At 37.7% G+C, this 21228-nt stretch overlaps 3 protein-coding genes across 4 annotated transcripts; 1 reads left to right on the top strand and 2 right to left on the bottom strand.

Annotated features, from left to right (window-relative positions):
* Positions 1-256: 256 nt before the first annotated feature.
* Positions 257-12621, top strand: LOC145222197 (cytoplasmic dynein 2 light intermediate chain 1-like). Of its 2 annotated transcripts, XM_080088254.1 has the most exons (9): positions 257-467; positions 1110-1208; positions 1719-1829; positions 9805-9975; positions 10329-10424; positions 10863-10996; positions 11569-11685; positions 11893-12123; positions 12245-12621. In XM_080088254.1, exons 1-8 carry the CDS (start codon positions 354-356, stop codon positions 12089-12091), a joined length of 1041 nt encoding a protein of 346 aa, XP_079944380.1. In that variant the 5' UTR covers positions 257-353; the 3' UTR covers positions 12092-12123; positions 12245-12621. The 2 variants fall into 2 exon arrangements, with proteins under 2 accessions (XP_079944380.1, XP_079944379.1); XM_080088253.1 differs by having other exon boundaries at positions 11893-12621.
* LOC145222198 (flavin reductase (NADPH)-like) lies at positions 2058-4433 on the bottom strand. The gene is made up of 6 exons (XM_080088255.1): positions 4002-4433; positions 3391-3498; positions 3093-3257; positions 2942-3031; positions 2630-2787; positions 2058-2454 (listed from the first exon to the last, which is right to left on the bottom strand). Exons 2-6 carry the CDS (start codon positions 3461-3463, stop codon positions 2224-2226), a joined length of 717 nt encoding a protein of 238 aa, XP_079944381.1. The 5' UTR covers positions 3464-3498; positions 4002-4433; the 3' UTR covers positions 2058-2223.
* A 307-nt stretch (positions 12622-12928) lies between the features above and the next one.
* Positions 12929-21176, bottom strand: LOC145223605 (polyunsaturated fatty acid 5-lipoxygenase-like). Its single transcript, XM_080090006.1, has 15 exons — positions 21150-21176; positions 18726-18912; positions 18404-18532; positions 18173-18343; positions 17406-17660; positions 17191-17281; positions 16958-17114; positions 16409-16666; positions 15827-16019; positions 15625-15705; positions 15447-15565; positions 14955-15074; positions 14301-14435; positions 13585-13683; positions 12929-13186 (listed from the first exon to the last, which is right to left on the bottom strand). Exons 1-15 carry the CDS (start codon positions 21174-21176, stop codon positions 13007-13009), a joined length of 2202 nt encoding a protein of 733 aa, XP_079946132.1. The 3' UTR covers positions 12929-13006.
* Positions 21177-21228: the final 52 nt, after the last annotated feature.

Below are 21228 nucleotides of genomic sequence, written 5' to 3' on the forward strand. Positions count from 1 at the left end.
TTTTGCAACCACAACGCCCAGGATTATTTGTCAACAATTTCCACATAAAATCCGATAAGATGTTTGTAAACACACTGTTGATGTTTAATTAATAATTTTGATTTTTTAAACATAGTTGCTCATATATTATAAATAAAATTGTCGATGTTTTTTTAGAAAACGATATTTTACAAACACCCATCTTTGTACTTTGTTTTTTCAACAACTATTGTTTTACGAAAAAACTAAGTACGTAGAATTACCTCATGCGTATAAATTAGGGACATTCCTGTTTTGAAAACAACAAACGCAATTTTTATGTTCCGAGATTAACAAATTCGTTATACTTGCGTCTTCTCGAAGAACTTTTCGGCATGACTGGGATAAGAAATCTTTGGGACGCTGCATCACAAGAGGTTCAATTGACAGAGGTGGATGGAGGAAGCGATTTTGATAAATACGTTCTTTTCATGGGCGGAAAATCATCGGTACGCAAAAAATTAGAACTTTGCCTAATAAGAAACTGTTTAAAGTTTTGCAAGTATTTTATGATCGTTCACTGTTTGTGTCACCTTTGGCTTTTATTTTTTAATCCTCATTAAATTTAATGGGCAATCAATATCTGAATACATTATGCCTACAATTCCCAATAAGCCTTCCTTTGAAGTTTGAACTGCCTGTTATATTGGTCTTTATCTAACATTTTGTCTTGTTGTCCTAAACCCAACCCATAGGTCTCACTGAGTTGCAACAATGCCGCAAGTGTATTGTCCAGGGCAACTGCAAGTGAAAATTGGAAATTCACGATTGTGTGTGTACAAGGCATTTGGGTTGACCATTCAGTCATCTTGGGGACAATGTAAATTCAGATGAATCTAAAATATAAATCAAGTTATAGTATCTGGGCTTTAGGGCATTTACAATTTGAAGATTTACTTCTGTTAAAATCAGAAACTTGTACTTAGTCCATTAATGAATTTCTTTTTCTATCAACACAATTGTACTTAGTTTGTGTAGTATCATATCCCATAAAGTTATGTCTCAACTTGTTTAGTATATTCTATGTGTAAATTACACACCAGTAGAATATCTAGGATATCTACAAATATATTGTTTTCATGTACATTCAGGGTAAGACCACAGCAATTTTGAAATTCTTATCTCGTGATGAAAGCTGTAAACCTACCACTGGTTTGGAATATACTTTTGCAAGAAGAGCAACGAATCTTGTAAGATCATAATATTAAATGTAATATTTTATCACAATACTCTGGTTCACTAAGAAGCAGTCATTGAAAAACTTACTTGACTGTGTTAAAAAGTTATGGTTTGTACATAACTACCATGGAAGTATTAAGCAAATAAAGTTACCAAATACCATTCTTAAAATCTGAATTACATAGGAATTTTACAAGATTTTTAAAACATAAAGATGATGATCAGTAAAACTTTTTTCAGTTGCCTAAACCATAAATGGTGTAGCTGCAGTGCGTCTACCATCTATCCACCATTTGCGCCTTCAACTTTGTCTAGCTTTTTAACGTCTGAACATTGCGCAGTTATTTGCGGCCTTTTGAATATTTTAGCGCAATTGTGCTGCTACTATTTTGCCCAATGAAATGCCATTTATACAATTTACTGGATTATGCTTTACTAGCTAAACATTTTTAACATATGGAGACAGTTAATATTTACAATTGTATTATGCGATTGACCAGATTGTAATTATTTTTATGCAGCAAAACAAAATGACCGGTCACATTTGGGAACTGGGTGGTGGAACTAACCTCAGCAAACTTCTTGACATTCCACTGAAAATAGAAACCCTTCATCAGATGACTATTATCTTGGTAAGCTTAAAACTTCTTTATCAATTCTTGTCCAAAAACATTAAATTGCATTGGTGAAGATAAAACTGAAGTTTGATGCAAAGCTCAAACGCAAATTTAATCAAAATTGAATCCTGAGACACTTTGGTGCATAGTACAATTTTAGTACAAATGCACAGTACAAGTTTTTTTGTCTTTTTAATCAACTGTCCAATTTAGGTTCCCTGCTTTTCATAGTCATTACTAAAATTAATGAACAGAATACTGAAAATATGTTACACTCTAATGCAATCCAACCAATGTGCAAACAATTCAAATTTTCACATGATACTATTTACAATATTTTAGAATAGAAACAGTCACCTGAAGTTTAGTGCATTTTTACAAGTGCAAAGCAATAAAAAAACAGGAAAAATTAAAGGTTAAAATATGACAGAACCAGGCATACTACAAGTCCTACAAAAAGAGTCATCCTCCCAGGAAGGGTTCTACACAGCCAGTCTTTTGTGGCAATGTTTGATGATATTCCAACCATTTGGTGCGCATACTCAGCCATGTCAGCATCATGTTTTACACAGTTAATCATCCAATCAGCAAGGTCTAGTGTCGCGACCACTCTGCTACCAGGCAGTTTGTTGATAGAAGTCTGTCAAAATATTGAAACATATTGACTATGGGATAATAGTGCTATTTATGCAACGACCACATAGGATGATCAAAAATCAGGCCAACTAATGATTTTTGAACAATAGGCATGCAAAAAAACATCAATACATAAACACTTGGTCATTGCATAAATAGTAGAAAATATGGTTATTTACCTTGTATCGACCAGCAGATGGTATTTTTGCTATTTCTGGAGCCATAGCGATTGTCCAATTTATGTCTTTGGCTTTGCGAATTGTGTTTAGTGCCCGTTCGTGGTCAGCGGTGGTTTTCTTTAGAATGTATGGAGTAAAATGTCCAGGTAGGAGAAATGCTAAAACATATTTAGCTCAATATTTAAAACTTTACAACATTTTGTTCACATTCCTATATAACAGACATGTGAAGGTTTGCTCTCTTACTTAAAACATTAGCAACTGTTTTTTTTTCACAAATGAAAATTGTTTGTCTTCAAAACAAAAACTTACAGACTCCAACAACAGCCAGCTTTTTCACATGAGTTCTTCTCATTCCATCAATGATATTTTCAATACCCTTGGATATAACAGTCGTTTCACCTGCAAAAATACAATCATAATATAAATAAACATCAAAATCTCCTATAAAACCCTGTCTTACCAATGTAAAATCCAGTTCCCAGGCAAGAAATCACAGCTTCCTGTCCAACAAGTGCTTTTTCTACTTCATCTGAATTCATTACATCTCCCAAGACCACAGTTAGTTTGTTTCTGATATCTGTTGGGATTCTGTCCGGTTTACGAACAAACGCAGTGACTTCCAAATCTGAAATTATAAGAACAAACTGTTAATAGGAGGCTGTGACAATGTCCATGCAAGTATAAGCCAATTTTTAATGCAAAAAAAATCTTTCTTTCCTACAAAACCGAGCCATTATTCTTAAGAACATACAACTTGCCTTGGTCCTCTGTGCTTAATTGCAAAACAGATGCACCAGTTTGGCCTGTGCCACCAAAAACAATTAACTTCATTGTGTTTAAAATTGGTTCTTTTTTCCTTCTCTTTTCTGTAATAATACAAAAATCAATTAAATGCAAATTCACAAATGAATTAAAAGTACAAAAATGTTCCTAAAATGGCAAAATCAAATCTGCAAAAATTTCCTTCCTAACATCAGTGATTCTAACGACTATCATGTATGGTCGGTAACAAATTCATATGTTTTACAATGTACTGGTATTACGTGTACACCTTACAACAAATTTATGATGAGTCCTACAGTTACTCATCAGATTTAACAATGTCAGCTATTGTTTGATTTTGTCCATCCGCAATATTGTAACAGTCGCATGGCAGCTTCATAATTATAGTCGGTACATTTACTATGCCTCAGGTAGATAACATGCGTTAAGCCCGGCGGCCGACAAATTTACGGGATACGGTGAAATAGGCATAAACATATGTTTCCTATAATAGCAGCCTGCGCCGATTGTCGTATGGGTGTTACTAGCAATACCACATAGTTTCAAAATACACCAAATCGGCTTTGTCGTTTAACTTTTGTATTACCTTTTTACGCAAAAATCAGTCGCAAATTTCCCTAAACGGGGCATACGGACTTGGTACTGAAATAAAAATATGCTAAAACCAGTTATTGTAAAAAAATACAAAAGTGCTATTATTCCACCTAATGTTTACATAGGGGCCATACGATAACCTCATTACACAATACACGTAAGTAAACGTTGAACCAAAAGTACTGAGCGCATTTTCATGCTGAATCATTGCCTTAGTTAGATAGTAAACTGACTAGACATATATACTTCACAATCAGTGCCGGATTAACCATTAGGCAAAGTAGGCACGTGCCTACAGGCCAGTCAAAAATCCAGGCCACTTTACAACAACGACCTTTGTGACAATGATTTGGCAACACTGATAATTCTATTTTTTTAGTTGGCAACACTGATTTTCGGGCCACTTATAAAATGTGCCTACAGGCCAGCAGACCCTTAATCCAGCACTGTTCACAATATTGATTAAAAATTCTTACAAAATCTCTAAAAAGTCTGGCATAAAAGACGCAAATGCGCACAAGCAAAAGCGAGTTTTAACAACTCAGCCTTTTGATTCAAAGTGGTGATGATTTTAAATTCTAAAAAAAGAGTCAATTCTTTTTGAAATCCGCATTTTTATGCCTAATTAAGTGAAAGCGAGTTGTCTCAAAATTTTGCTACTAGAAGCAGTTGCAAAAAACTTGCATTAATTTGAAATAAATTTCCTTACAAATCTGTTTTAAGTATACTTGCTGACAAAATTGCAGTTGCTAATCGAACTGCAGCTTTATTCATTTTGGCACAGAACCCGCAAACGCTTTCTTTATTGAGTTTGGAACGTGAATATGCGAACGCTTGTTTTATGAACGCGCAATGACGAGAAATAAATGGGTGACATCATGGCTCGTAACAAGAAAAGTCTATGATGTCATTGCCCTAAATATACAGGAGCTAAACAGTGATGTCCAAAAAATGTTATAAGACTCATTAGCCTTCCTAACCACAGGCTGAAGTCACGTAAACAGTTGAATGAATATGGTGGTCCTGCCTGAAAAAGACCGAAGGAACAAAAAAGTACAACCTTTCAAAGTCTGATATTGGTTCTCAATCTAAAGCAATCTTCCCTAAATTAAATACTGTATGTATATAACTGTCAATTTTGTTTATTCTTATATAATTTATTGCCAAAGTTTGTCCAGATTTTGCCAGCCAAACATAAAGAACTGTCCTAAACAAGTCCAATGTCTGTTTAGTGTCATTTTTTAAATTTAAGATTCAAGTCAGTGAATAACAGTTAGTGCCTTTGCCAGCTAAAGATAAAAAACTGTCCGAAACATGCCTAATGTCCTCAAATTGTATTGGGCCTCAAAGTCGTTTACTACTTTTTCTGTCACGCTCTGTTAATGTGGGTGCTTTTTTAGCCTGTGTGCTCTTCATTGTGTCAACAAAGCTGTCTCTAATGGTCTTTAATTGGGCTTTCCAATCTGCTGAAAGTCAGCCAACGGTATACTGACAAAACCGCGTAATACAGGAAGGAAAGAATGCGTTCGGTGTATAAATTAGGAGACTGTGTCGTGGCCTACATTCTCAACTCTTCGCTCTGTACACCGCTTTCATTTCAGTCACGCATCACTGCATAAAAAAGGCATTTGACCCAGGTCTTTTGGCGCGACGAGGTTTCAACCAGCACAAGCCTACGGTATTTTCGTAATGCCGCATTGTCTACAAAAAACGCCGGCAGAACTTGATGAACCATATGCGCATGGCCTGCGAATAAGTTTAATTGTCCTGCGCATGTACTGGCGATCACAATGATAAACCTCTAGTGGTCAGTGGTTGTCAAACTCGTTAAGTTAAAGTTTTGCTTGTTTGTTTGATTTTTGTCCTCGGTGGGCTGGCAACGTCTGAATGCGTTATGTTTTGTTGCAAATCCGTTGAATCATTTTTTATTTGATTTTTTTGAAATTTGTCGGTTGGTGACTTAAATTTAGCAAAGTCGCTTAAGTTTCTTGCTCACACAAACACAAGCGACTGAGTTAGGGTTCGAACCCACAACTTTGTGAACACAAGGCGATTGCGCTCTATATCTGATCCATTATTGTGGAAACAATTGTCCGAATTACATGCACACAAATATTCCAAAGTTTCGGGGTGTCGATTTATGTGTATGTATTTTAGACATTGTTTTTGTACAAATCTGATGAATTTCTGTTGTACTTTGAGTTTATTTATCATGGAATTGTTAGTCTTATGTTCTTTCCATGTTGATGCTCTTGAATGCCACGATTCGTAAGCATAGGTAGAAACAGGCCAATCCAAAGATTTGATTTGATAAACCTTTATAGGTTATTGTCGCGTCTTTCAATAGAGTGAAGATTTTGTGTGACTGTTCTCGCCATAGCTAGCCTCCGACTGATCCCTGGGAAGTCACTTCCAGAATCACTTATACTTGCTCCCAAGTAGGTGAAACTGCTGACTTAATTGTTCTCAAATACTTTCAGATGGTAACTGGCATAAACGGACACTATAAAAGGCTATTTCCTAGCAAATGTTCTGTTATTAAGTATAACGGAGCCAAATTATTTTATTAAGGCGATATAACATACGCCTCCACAAATTGCTGCAGGTGATTAAATATACAGAATCATATGCACAACGATGACTCCAAAATGCAGCCATTTCTTATGTGCAAGGGTCATTAAACTTTTTTCACTGCGGGCCGGATAAGTTTAATTTTCGTAAGGAGTAGATTAATTTTTTAACGTTACAAAGTTATCAATACGATTTGGCAAATCAAAAAAAATGTCGCGGGCCGGTTGAAATGACCTCGCAGGCCGTAGTTAGGTGACCCCTGGTTATGGGGCACGTCGTTAAAGCCGATATTGTTTATTCAACGGTTGATGATATCCCAACTAATTGATGTTCGTACTCTGTCATGGTAGCATCATTCTTAACCGACTTGATCATCCAATCAGCGAGGTCAGGTGTTGTTACTACCCTGCTGTCTGGTAGTTTGTCGATAGCAACCTGCGGTGTAGAAAATTAAGATGGAAATTAAGAACAAAAAAAAAATACTGCATGTCCGTAGAACTATACACAAAAAAATAAGTGTGCTGTTGTGTTTTAAACTGAAATAAAAATTTCACAATTTTGGGGGCCTATGGGTGAACCGCATTCAAGTTACATTTTCATGCCGAAACTATAGTGTTCGAAAAAGGTGTCTAAAAACAAAATTCACTTTAAAAAAAAATGCGTGAGATCGTGGAAAAACGCGTACTTCTGGGGCGTCGTAAAGGACCTAAGAAAGCTACAAAACTAACGGGTAGACCTAATAGGGAATGTTTGTGGCGACACAATGTACCGAGTGTGCTCGACCGTACTGAACATAGTATTTACCTTGGTAGAGCTACTAACACTGAGCTTGGGCTGACCCCCGGCCTAAGAACTTCTGGTAGGTGGCGCAAAAGAGCATAGGCGTTTATCGTGCTGACTCAGCAATTATTCTTACCACAAACCCAAATTGCTGTATCAGCACCATAAACGCCTATGCTCTGTTGCGTCACCTACCAGAAGTTCTTAGGCCGGGTGCCAGCCCAAGCTCAGTGTTAGTAGCACTACCATTTACCTTGTATTCACCACCACGTGGTACGTTTAATATCTGTGGGGCCATGGCAACTGTCCATCTGATGTCTCTGGCCTTCTGAAGAAAGTTTATTGCTCTTTCATGATCGTCTCTGATGTCGTAAAGGACGCTTCTTGTGAAACTGGCACGTCCAGGAAGTAGAAACGCTACAATAGAGTCGATTTTTTTAACACGACATAGCTTTATTGTTTAGGCCATAGGTGGGCAACCTTTTTGCATGCGCGGGCCAAAACGTAGTGATATATTGCGGCGGCGGGCCGCAGCGATGATCATGCAACAACATAGTGGTGCTAGGCAAATTCAAACACACAATGAGTTTGTCTTTGTACGTAACAATTCCTATTCTTAGTAATAAACTAATAACTATGAACGTGTAATGTAAAACACTTTGGCATAAAAATGGGCTTTGACACATACATTCCGTACTGCCGATCAAAATAAAATACGTGTCGGGGGCCGCGGGCCGTAGGTTGCCCACCCCTGGTTTAGGCTAATTTCTATGAACAGGCATTTGTGTGGGTTAGTCCTGATGAAAAAAACGAACTTTTACATCGACTGTATTTTCCCATAAAAATGTAAGACTTAAGACAGTGGTTCTCAAAGTAAGGGTCGCGACCCAAACGTGGGTCGCGCAGGGTCAAAAAATGGGTCGCGGTATGTTGGTTCAATTCTACCCAAACGAATTTACTTAATGTAGTAGTAGTAAAGTCCACTCACTCGACCACGTTGTACAGTAAAATGAACTAATCATTGCAAAATACTGACAATAGCCTTCCAATTGTACTGTTACGCACATGACGATTGTTACGTCACAACACGGGGAATAAAAGTTAATCATGCGAAACTGAACGTGGAGATGTAACAGATACCGTTTAAGGATGAGTAAGTATTCGTACAAGGAACCTTTGTTAGATTTGGGATTCACTTCTATGGTGCTGCAAAGCCACAATATGTGTTGTGTTATGTAGTATTGTTGAATCGAACTCGTTAAACCTGCAGCCATTTTGACATGGGCAGACCCAGTGCGGCCACGACGTGGCCTCGAAATTGTTACATTTTTTGATATTTGAGGCTTGGGTCGTGAGATGTTCATAATGCTCAGATTTGGGTCGCGGTCAAAAAAGTTTGAGAACCACTGACTTAAGACAACAAAACTTACAGGCAGACAATACTGACAACCGTTCCACATTATTTTCTCTCATTCCATTGACGATGTTTTCAACCCCCTTCGACATGACTGTCGTTTTACCTGCAAAAATGTGTCATGCTATTTTTTTTCCATTTTCGACCTAACGAAACGTTATGACTTGTCGCCATTGGATGCTTACGGAAGTCCAGCCCAGTTCCTAGGCATGATATAACTGCTTCCTGACCAACAAGTGCTTTTTCTACTTCGTCTGAATTCATTACATCCCCGATGACCACATTTAGTTTGTTTCTGATATCTGTTGGGATTTTGTCCGGTTTGCGAACAAACGCAGTGACTTCCAAATCTAAAATCGATAATAATCAAATTGCTTTAATCTTTGAATATGTGTCATGGAAAATATTTTACACACTACAACAACCGACATTATCTTAAAAAACTACACAAAATTATCTAAAACTTGCCTGGATCATCTGCACTCAATCGCAAAACTGCTGTACCACTTTGACCTGTACCTCCAAATGCAATTAACTTCATTGTAATATTTCTCAAAATGGTAAAAATAGTACGTTTAACTTTCTGTCCACATAAACGCAAACTTTTGCATCCACTTTGTTTGTGAAGCTTTTGCTGAATCCACATGTACCAGTTAAACACTGACCAACCACTAACGTGCCTAGAGTTTTGTTTCGTGATGACACGTATTTCATCTACTTGATCGTGCTATGCAACGTGACATTGTTACGTAAGCTAACAGCGTGAGGCTGCCAAGTTTCTCATTGTTTCTGCGTTTAACTTAAAGCGTTTTGTAATGAAGTATTTTTTTACTTGATTAAATTTCACCCCGAAGCATGTCAATCATATCTGGTTGAGAAACTCTGATATAACATCGTTTTGGTTAATACTTGATTCCTGATTCTGGATTATACACTACATAGTGTTTGGGGTTTGATGGCTTAAGTTAGCAGTTGGTTTAAAGGGCTATGGCCTCTAAGCCCTGACACGAAATGCCTTTGTTTTGATAAGGTCCTGGATCTGTCCGAACCTTCCAAACTGTGGCACACAGCCGAAACATTGCTAAGCAAAGCGAGCGAGCGACTGGATCAGGTGATAAAACAAGCTGCTAAGCGCGATTCAAGTCTTGTGCAAAAAATTACAAAAGCCGCCTGGGAAAAAGTTGGAGGCCGCGACAGACAGGTAAGTTTCTTTTTCTTCCAAACTTCAACGTGTTTTGGAAACAAACCTCTGACCCTAAAAATTACTCTTAAAAATATCTGAGGAAGTAAGTTTAGTTAAAGTTTAGGCAACTTGTGCGATGAATTTTTTAGAGTAAAGTGTGGTTAAGACTAAAACCAGCCCCTGCAATTACAGGTGATAACTGTTATTACTGTTATTATAAGCATCATCGAAAAAAACATTTAAACTCTGTGCTGATGATGCCAAACAGTTATGTCAAATTATACTCTGTGTCAAATTGTGTGTATCGGTCTATTCCTTTCAGACCACATTTTGTTTACTGGGTTTTGGTTGAGAGTTTGATTAATTCACAGGACGTTAACACGATTCAACCCTTTCCTGTTCCACTTGTTATCATCGGAAGCAAATACGACCAGTTTCAGGATACAATTGAAGCCGAAAAGCGAAAAGTGAGTGGATTGTTTTGACGCTAGACATCTCAAAACGCTTTTTATTTTTTGCCAATATCACTTGTGTAACTAAATTGGACTGTCCTTTAAGTCACGGTACCGGACAAAAAATGTATTATTTATACAATCGTTAAATTATGGCATCTCACAAATATTTAGAACTGAAAACATTACCGTGATTAGTTAAATTGGGGCACTACTAGTTAAACGTCTTTTAGTCGATTTCGAATCTCAATTTAATGCTGATTCCAAATATGAGACTATTTTTTGAAATTTCAAATCATTTTTCTTGAATCTGCTTTTTTTGTGGACACCCATATTAATAGATTTTTTTATCAATTCAAAATTTTGGGAAATTTTTTTAACCGATTTGGAACTGCAATGTTTTCCGTCGAAACCCACCCAAATCTCAAGTTTTTTTTTAAATTTTCCATTTAGGTCATTACGAAGTGCCTGCGTTATCTCGCACATTCGAATGGGGCGACCCTACTTTATCTCAGCTCCAAAATTGATGCAACAGTTCGTGGGTTACGTCATGTTATGAACGTTGCTGCCTTCGACGGGCAGTTGAAGTGAGTAACGATGATTTGCTTTCCACTTTGTGATATTGTTCATTTCCCTTTCTGACAATGTTGCAGGTAGTAGGTCAGGACAACTCGTCAGTTAGCACACGATAAACCAAATTAGATTTTGTAAGCGAACCCTAAATTGGGGCCCGCACCCAAAAGCACAAGCCCGAAACCCTGTCTAATCACGATTTATAGAAAAAAAGCCGTATTATTTCCAAAAGGTAGTGTAATTGTGGCAGGGGCAAATAATTTTTGCATTTTTATCTTTGAGCAATAATTTGAATTTAAATTAGGTGGTGTTCTTGTAAAATATGGACGTGGCTCAAGCTAGCAATAAACCATGCATAATACTTAGCTTATGCACACCAAGTGATTGATCCAACATGTAACTAGAGTTACATAACGTGTTTACAACATTGCTAGATGCACCCACGGATATTACCATTCTAATCAAAGATTTTCCACTTAAGCTTATACAGACTGCTGTGTAAAGGTGAAAAATACTTGAAGCGTAAACCCTTCGTCGTGTTGTTTTGGTCATGGATACTGTTTTACTTATTGTTTTTACGGTTTAGCAAATCTCCAGTTATCGACGGCTCCCGTCCGATTTACGTTCCGGCTGGTATGGACAGCATCGACGCCATTGGTTCACCACCTTTGTCAGGCAGTGACGTAGGTCGTGGCGGATCCAGGTATTGTTTGACGTCACTAAATTATTCTGCGACCGACAGTCAATTTCACCACTCGCAATTTTATATCAAAGTTGCAATTGGGGAGGCAGACGCATAGCAATCGGTCCTTTTAATGCATTATAGGTCGATGTATTTGCATTTATAACATTGAAAAAGTAGAACCAAATTGTGGTTACAAATGTTAATTGTTTTGTGTATTATGTGAAGAAATCCAGCTGAAACTTGGCGGATAGCGTTCTGTGGCCACTTTCCGCAAGAGGGCGCTGAAGTGAAGAGATCTGACGACCCATGCAAAGACCCGCAGTTTAAAGAACCGAAAATTGACGAGCTCCGTTCACAAAAAGATCGAGAACTCGAAGTTTTTAAGAAGCAAGAAAGTCAAAAATGGACCGCTCGACTTAACTAAACCAAAATGAATATACTTGGAAACGACTTGTAGTAAGTGGTTTCACGAATATCCGGTCAGTTTTTAAAATCCAGATAAGCAAAAATCGTATGTTATGTGTGATTTACATACGTTGAGCCTGACCCCAAAAATAAAAACATTTATTTTTCTTAGAACGTTTCTACAAAATTATAGGTGACAGGATTGTCAAAATATTCAAGATCAGAACATGTAGCATACGCTACAACACTGTTTTACTCCATTGTGACATCATTAAACCGCTGATAAGGCGATCAGTTGGGGAAATTCCCTGTTAAATAGGATACAGATAATCGAGCAAGCACCTTTGTAGAACAGTATTAATCTTGAAATAATAGAAAACTGCTGAAGCTCATGATGACCAATTGGTGCGACTGTTTTTGGTGACTTAACTTTATTATGTGTTACCTGCAGTTTAAGAATTTTTTTTGCTTCTGTTTTTTTTGTAGCTTGCACATGTTTAAGATATATTTTTTTGCATAATTAACTTGTAATAAACAAACAAAAACTAACATTTGGTTGCAAGCCTGGAAAAAAGTGTAACATGTTTTTGTAGCAATAGCCACTATTAGTAAGTAGTTCTACGAAGTACATTCTATGTCAGGCAAAATGAAACGTATGCGCGTCCCTTCCAATACACCCAATGTATTTTCAAAAGAGTGTCTTATCAAGAGAGTATCAAGATTTTTGTGAAAGCACCGAATAATAATTAAACCACTACACTTTTCAAATCAAATACCCAACAACACATACAAATTTCTTTGTTTGGCTGCAGTGTGGTTTATATTGCTTAACGCCCCAGAAAAGCGCAGTATTTATTTACAGCTTCCTGATCTATCAAAATTGCATGTTGGCATATAATATACGCGAATATATGTCTTCAGTTTTGGCACAATTTTAAATAGCAATGCTGTTTGGCACCCTGGATGGCAGTAGAAAGGTGTATGGGTACTTCAGTTTGCTGTTGCGAGCTTTTATCTTAGCTTCGAGCGCTTGTAGATCGCTCCTGTAATTCTGTTGAAAGTCTATGATCTTCTGCTCAGTGAAGAGACGCTCCGGAAATTGTCCCAAGTAAACCTAAACAACAATTTTGTTATCAAAGTCTTTTTTTACCGTCACCATTATGCAAACCGCAAAAATTCCTGAAAACGTAGCCTATGTGTTTTGCGACCCACACAAATGCCCCACCAATGTCAAATAGGCATGATTTGGTTGGTTCATTTTTTTTCAATTTATTAACAATTTAATTAATTGAATTATCCGTTAAAGAGAAATATGCGATTAAGTGAATTATTTCATTAGGTGAGTTTAAATAAATTATCTGATTAAGTTAGTTTTCAGTTTAACGCCTCTTCTGCCTAGCGACCTTGGACCAAAAAGCTTTCTGATTCCTGTTAACAGTACTCACAAAATCAAAGGCAGAGGTGACAGATTTTAAATAATATTCTTGCCTACTTTTACCAAGCAATGTGTACCTCGTTAGGTGAGAATTCGGAAAGTGCAAACACCACTGATAAAAGAGACCCAGCCATGATTACATCTGGAAGGCTATTCATGATCCTTTGTTTGTTTGCCTAAAAGTTAAAACGGTTTACTTTACAAGACAAGAAAGTGTTGATTAGGATTGCGTGTGTTCAGGGTTTGGTTTGGGTGACCGCTAAGTAGTTTTAAGAGACCGCAAGTGTTTCATTTAAATACCAAAAAATAGTACTGTAGTTGCAAGTCCAAATTTTGCGAAACCGCTGGAGAAATTTGGGGGACCGTTTCGGTCCCCCAAAACACCTTAAAAAAACACTGCGTGTGTTTGCCCTTACCTTTTCGGTAATCGCATCGTAATATATAGTTTTTAATTGTATCCTGTAAGCATGTAGTTCTTTTGAAATTAACTTGTTTCGATGTGCTTCATGAGGCTATTTTTTGAAGCAATAGTCCCAGCGGTGGGATTTAAATTTTTTGTCGGCCTGTTCCATGACAAGCGTCATGTTTTTCAGCCGGTCCCGATACAAAAAGTCCATTGACAGTAACCAGTAATGTTAACCGGTTCGCTGATCCCATAAAACTTCGTGAGACGATTCCATAGAACCGGTGCGAACCGGATGAATCCCACCACTGAATGGTCCATTTTCTTTTATGATAACTGATGTAACTTCAGTATTTTACCACTAAATCAAAGTATTTCATTTTTATAAACCTCTCCCTTTTTGTGTGGAGGCAGACGCATAGCAATCGGCGAGTTTGGAACAAACTTGTAAGTCTCGAACTGACCAAAATTGACGGCAGCGTGTTGCACAGAACTTGTGAACATCAAAATGACACAAATTTCAATCTATAAAGCACAAAACTACAGTGATGTTTGGTTTGTAATTAGAAGAAGGTTATGTTTTTTTAAAAAAAAATTGGTGTTTTTTTTAAATCGGCTAAAAATGTTGTCTTTTATTATTATTTTCTAAATCAGGGGTCGGCAACCGTTTTTGCATTGCGGACCGGTTTTGAAAGTGAAATGATATCGCGGACCAGTCTTCAAAAGACTACAAATATTTAGCAATAAAAACGCTTAAATTAGTTTATCATCCCCGGGATACATGAGCAAAATGTTTCATTGCATTTAACCTGAAAAATTATTCGGCCCGGTAACGAACTCCTCGCGGATCGGTACCGGGCCGCGGACCGGCGGTTGCCGACCACTGTTCTAAATTACATGCTGTTTTTTGTCAATCACCAATAAAAGACACTCAAAAAAGAGGCGCAAACATGGAGGGTTTTGGTGTTAGCCTTTGCAGAGGACCAACTTCGTCGAATTTAAATGACACAAAGCACTGCTTTAACCCAACCTATTGCGTCTTACCAGTTGATCGACCGAAGTCAGGTTTTCTGGCATTCCCTTTGTGTCGTTGCCATACCAACCTAGTCCCTCGCTGGCGACTTCTTTTGCCCAAAGCTGCAGCTCATAGTCTTTCACAACATCCTGAACGTTAAACAATAATTATTTAACTTTATACATTATAATGTATGAAATCATCAATCTTACTCAGTGGCAAACGTCTATTGTAAATATACCTCACAATGTGTACATAAACTGCTTAGTCCAGTTTATTTGTAATACACAATCAATTTTTCTTCTAAGTTGCAGACATTGTATTTAGCTGATTTACGTTATTACCACGGTGCAAAATATTTAAACTTTCACACTATTTGTTTCTTTTGCCACATTTGTGCAGCTACAACACAAAAAATTAAATGTAATCTCAAAAAATCAAAAAAGGGAACTTTTAAAACTTCTCATTCTACAGACAGGGTGGACAATTAATCCACAGTGCCTAACTTTAAACTGTCACACCTCGTCACTCGTGTAGTAGTGACGGATGCATGCACTCGCGTATTTCTCCATGATCTTCCACTGGTCTAGTGCATCGTCTCGGTAATAGTAGTCGGGCAGAAGTTCTGCATCGTCCGTCCCTGCAAAAAAGTGGCTTGTTAATTGTTGTTTGTCAACTTGACAAGGAAGGAAAGCTTACCGAATTTTTTGAGCAACTTTGGAATGTTAAGTTTCTCGATGTTGAACGTTTTGTAAACTTCCTTTATCAGTGGATACGCCTCTACAAAGTAAAACATACGCTGCGTTAAACTTTTGATCACAATAAACGTTTGCGTTGCGAAGCTGTTGAACATCTTGCTTTTTGTCAAAAACGACTGACTGACAGATCACGTGACACTTACTTATGGAAATCCCCTTGGCTGGAATAGCGGAGGAGGGCAAGAGCGTAATTCTTGCGTCGTTGTTGATGGTCGAAACTGTACGAAGGTGGGGGCGCAGTAGTTTGTAAATCGGATGAGCACGTGGCAAACAACGGAACAGCGCCACACCAAAAGGTTCCATAGAAGCGTGCGTTTCCAGATAGTGATAGATCCACTGAAAGTAGCAACGGCAAAAATAAATATTTTTTACACACGTTGGGGTCTTAAAATTATGTTTGTATGATTCTGTTTGAATAAGTTTTTAGAGACTGACGATGCCTGTATAGCTGAAATATATACACGATTATACCAACCTCGTGTCTACTGATTTTGAGTCGGAAGCATTTGCTTCTTAATTAATCATTTACTCAAAGAATTTTGACTCAGTGATCGTGGATATTAACATGCCTACTATTAGGAGGACAGTTCCTGCGCATAGCATTTATGTTTGTATATTAAATGTCAATTCTTGATTGAGGTAGGGTTTGACAAATTACACTTACCGTTTTGATCAATCGTCTTTCGCATGTCACTATTGTTTTGATGTTAGCTATGTGACCATACCTCGTGCATGTTGCTCTGTGAACATCGAAAGTACATCTTGGCAAGCAGCCAATCATCCTCACTGCCGATGGGCGTAAAAATGTGATCCCTGCTACCAGGAACCAGTTGAATTGCCAAGGGCAGAAATTCATCTTTGTCGTTGACGTAAAAGAGACCAATGCTCTCGGCACAATAAAGTGGTCCCCATTTTATGTAATGATTCATTCTTTCGACACCGTTAAAAACTTCAGAGAAGTCAGATATGTAGATTTTACCGGCCTGTAACATACACATAATGTTTTGAGTTGTATTATTCAGTATTTGACAAACGTCCTGAAGAATACAGAGGTGACTTTACTGTAAGCATTTTGTGACTCTTTTGACAACGAAAAATATCCCAAAACCACAACGTTTTAAGATATCAGATAGTCGTAAATGGTACCCAATCTCTTTTGTGCGCATAATATCGTTTCTCTTTATGTTAGTTTTTTTGTGCCGTAGCCTTGTAGACGTTTTAAAAAAAGGCATTAAAAATCGTTGCATACAAAGTGCAAATATCCTAATTTGTACCTTCATTTCATCTTCCAGCGTTTTGCCTTTTCCAAGAATCGTATCTACGTCACTATTGATGATGTCACAGTTTTTGGGCAGTGACGTGCAACGTTTGAAGGAGTGGGGAGCGATTCCGTTTAACGTTTGTCTACCAGTGCTATGATCCGAATACCAACTGTGAATACAAAATCGCACATTATACAAAAAAGCGAGTCATGTTCAACAATATAGTACGGTTTCTATTTACTTACTCGTCCAAATCAATTGGATCGTTGCGTGACGTTGACTTGTCATTGTACAGACAGTGGTAATCCTTTAACTCGTTGATCGGTGACGCAATTGCTGCAATAATGCAATATTTTTTTGATCGTTTACACATTTGATATTCGTGCGTTATGTATTATCTGCATTGAGGCACAGTCAAAAGTGCGACTGCCTTTCACATAAAGCTATTGGCATGACTTACTTTGGATGCCACCGAATATAGAATTAGTGACTCCTGTGAAAACGCTGCTCGTAAAGTGAGTGGCCTTTACTGTGTCCTGTTGAAAGATTCTCGGGAGCTGATCACGTGTGGCACCTTTGACGTAACGGGGAAGTCCCCAACCGCAGTCACCCTCCTTTGGTTTTGAAACCCACTCGAATTTCTTGAAATTTTCATCTATCTCTTCTTTGCGAAGTTTCTTCACCTTCGTGCTGGTGACGTTTTGCGGGAGTTGACCTATGGATTTAAAACGTTTAGTTTGGTTGTCAGTAAAAACTAATTGGACTTCACGAATACTTGAATATTTTTCCAAACGCCGTTAGGTGTGACTGCGCCGCGACCCAAGAGGTCCAGAAACCGAATTATACGACAATACAGTTACAGACAATGTCTAAAGAGCTTGACTTTACCGTATGGGTCAGTATTTTTTTAATAAAAAAACTAGCCAAGTAGCTGGTTGCTGGACCTGACCAATGAACAGCCCTAAAACGCCTTGTTGAAAAGACCAATCGTCTATTGTGCTTGTTGTCTTAATGCTTTCCCGGCGCTTCAATGTACAGACCTGTCAATCAAACTTTTGGGCCTAAACGGGCTTCTCATAAACGAATCGGGCTCGGGTCGGCTTCTGGCTTGTACTTTCGGGTTCGGGCAGGGTTTGGGCCCGTTTGCAACTCTGCTCCTAGGTGACACGTGGTTACGTGGATAATTCAATCATACCCAAGCATGTAACACAAAAGTAGCCACCACACCTGGGGTGGGGTGAAAGGATAGAACCTCAACCCCAGGTTTGGAACATACAATCCTGTCAGTACGTTTTTCCAACATTTTTCGCAGCCAAACGATACAATCGCTGACTGGGGCAACGTGAAGAGAAACCCAAGCAAAAGTTTTGCTAACACCTATTTCCATGTTGATGTAATCTTTTTATGAACACAAAGTTACCCTCAGAACCAGCGCTTGATACTTGAAGCAACACATACCCTCTCCTCTAGCCACATCGATTGTGGTTGTAATCCAATCATAGATAGGGAACGCTGCAGTTTCAACACCATATTCCACTTTAACAAAGTTACACATCCATTCATCTCTACCATACCAAGATGACAGCTCTGTGAATTATTGTATAATAGAAGGTTAAAGCATACTACAACGATTTTTATTCTTTGTAAAGAGCCTTTTTAACAACAACAGTTCTTGCAAATTATTGTAATTTTCCCCAAAAAAATTAGTTCAAATTTTATTTCCAATGTGTGCATTAAAAATATAATGTGTGCAAATCAAAATTACTTCGTCATGACTTACTGAACCGAATGATAACCGGAAGACCGACGTCTTCGCACTTAAAATTGTAGACATCAATTTTTCCAGGCTGAAAATCGGAGTGGAAAAATTTATCCAGTTTTAGCCAGTCGGTGGTGGCGCCCTCCTCACCAACCATCTGAAGATACACCTTGGAATATGTGCCAGCCTTCTTGGTGGCATCAGAAGTCTGTGCAAATGAAAATAATATTTTTTCTAAAAAATTCTAATTGCTTGTTAGATTTTATTTGAATAAGAAACTGCAATTCAAACACAATTGATGAAATGCATGTTAATGCGTTTCTTCTAGGGTTTTTGCATACTGCAAGTAGATAGACCAGTTATCAACAAAACACTTGTAGGAGTAAATTTTAGCACAAACCAAACTTTTTTACTAAACAGTGTAACATTCTTTCATATTTATGTCCTCAAAAACATATTTTTGTTTTGTAAAAGGAATCTTGCTCAAAAATTTTTTCAACTTACCGACAATGAAATTCTGTAACAGGTTGTCATCCTTTTTCTTCTTTGCAGTTCAGTCAATCACTTGTTAGAGCTAATTGTTCTAATAAGACACACTAAACACACGGTGCATGTTTAAAGCACAGAAAAAATCTTGTTACGGTCACGAACTTGTTTTATAAAAGCTACAACAAAACCCTTTGACAATTTCGTACGTTTCTTATTCAGCTTTAGCTTTTAAATTTGGCCTGTTGTTTTACAACATTAGAGCTGTATTGACCAACATTTTTCACAGTTGTTATATTAATTAATTGCTTCGTGGTTGCTATTATTGTTTAATTATATTGTGTTCTGCCTAAATATGACTATCGTTACTTATCAGGAAAACAATTGTTCCCATGTAAAGTATAGCACCAAGAATCTTTACAAGACTGCATCAACTTTTGCTAAGAAATTAACAGAAGTGTCTGCAACCTGCTCGTCGATAATTTGATCTCGAGTATCTGATCGTAACCTGATGCATATATTTATATTATACTGGCCCGCCCACCCACACCACACTTTCAACAAGGATCGCGAAAAGGTTATACTTAACTGATGCATTCGGATCTTCATCAACGATGTACGGCGAAGCAATCAAGCAAAACGCACTTGGCGAGGAGCAAGAACTAAGTAGGATTTCGCCGAAACCCGAACCATTTTAAATATACGCCCATATCTTGTTTTCATGGGTGATACATAAAGAGTTAAAAATAAACACTTTCGCTATAATTTTCGTATGGTTGTTGAGCATTGCAACTTGTGTCTGTCGACTTTTTTATGGTTCACTAGAAGCCGGCTTCTTAAGGGCTGTTAAACAATTAGGGCAAAACCTGTACTTAGAAAACTCTATTTTGCCTGTCTTGGTTGTTTTTCAAGTCTACATTCTCCTTTTTCATTTAATCTTTGAAGCGTATGCCGGAGCGCGTGGTTCCCGCAATAGACAACAAGGCCTTGCATTAACTCTTGGTTTCGGATGTTCTTCTCATCTTTCGGAGATTCTTTTGGAATTCTTGGTGTGTCCAGCCATATTGCTGCTTTGTCCAACGTTCGACCTTGATACCTATTTACTTTAACCGCGTAGGTTAGAAGAAAGGAATAATACAGTTGATGTACAATGGGTAAATTCGTACGAATAAAGTGTTCGCATATGCATAAAAACTTTACACAACTTTCGTGTCATTTTAAACTTATCTACAGTAAAAACTTCGTTTACATACATTTATCTGAACTCATTTTGTTGTTCACCTAAAATCCTCGACGGCGCCCATTCCCTAGACAAGATATAGCTGCCTCTTGCACAGCAGTTGCCTTCTCCACTCCTTTGGAGAGAAATACATCGCCAATTATTACACGAAGTTTGTACCTAAAATTGCTTGAAATTTTGCTCCGTGATTGGACGAACCCAATAACATCTCAACCTGTAAGAATTGCTAAGAAACAAGTAAGCAAAGCACCGTGCATGTAAATCCACTATATCCGATTCATATTTAAGATAGTTTTAATTTTTGGAAACGATTTGTTTAAAAAAACTCCAACACGGTCGGTTGGCGCTATTTTCAATTCCTCGTCGACCAGCACATAAATGTGTTTTCTAGACGGAAATATTCGGTTAGGATTTTGGATAAAAACGAAACAAACAAAAACTTGCAAGGTTTGTGCAAATGAGTCTCAAGGCTCAAGCAGAAACTCTTGGTGGCTAATAACCGTTATTCAGTAGATTTTGGCCGAGAATCATAAAACATTACCTATAGGCTGTTGTTTGAACGAGCTATAGAGTTGTGAGGCGGACCGGGTTCGGACACCAATTTCGAACTTGCTAACTACTATTTTAACTCGGTAAAAAGGGTTGCATAAGGCTCATAAATGATAGCGTTTAACCTGGAAAAGTAAAGCCTACGGCCCGGTAACGAACTTCTCACTGACCGGCACTGGTTCAACAAACATCGCCATCTTAGTACAATTATTGTAGCACTAACGTAATAACAAATGTTTAGGATAAGCT

Source organism: Phallusia mammillata, chromosome 4 (assembly GCF_965637545.1).
Source record: "Phallusia mammillata chromosome 4, kaPhaMamm4.hap1.1, whole genome shotgun sequence".
NCBI lineage: Eukaryota > Metazoa > Chordata > Ascidiacea > Phlebobranchia > Ascidiidae > Phallusia > Phallusia mammillata.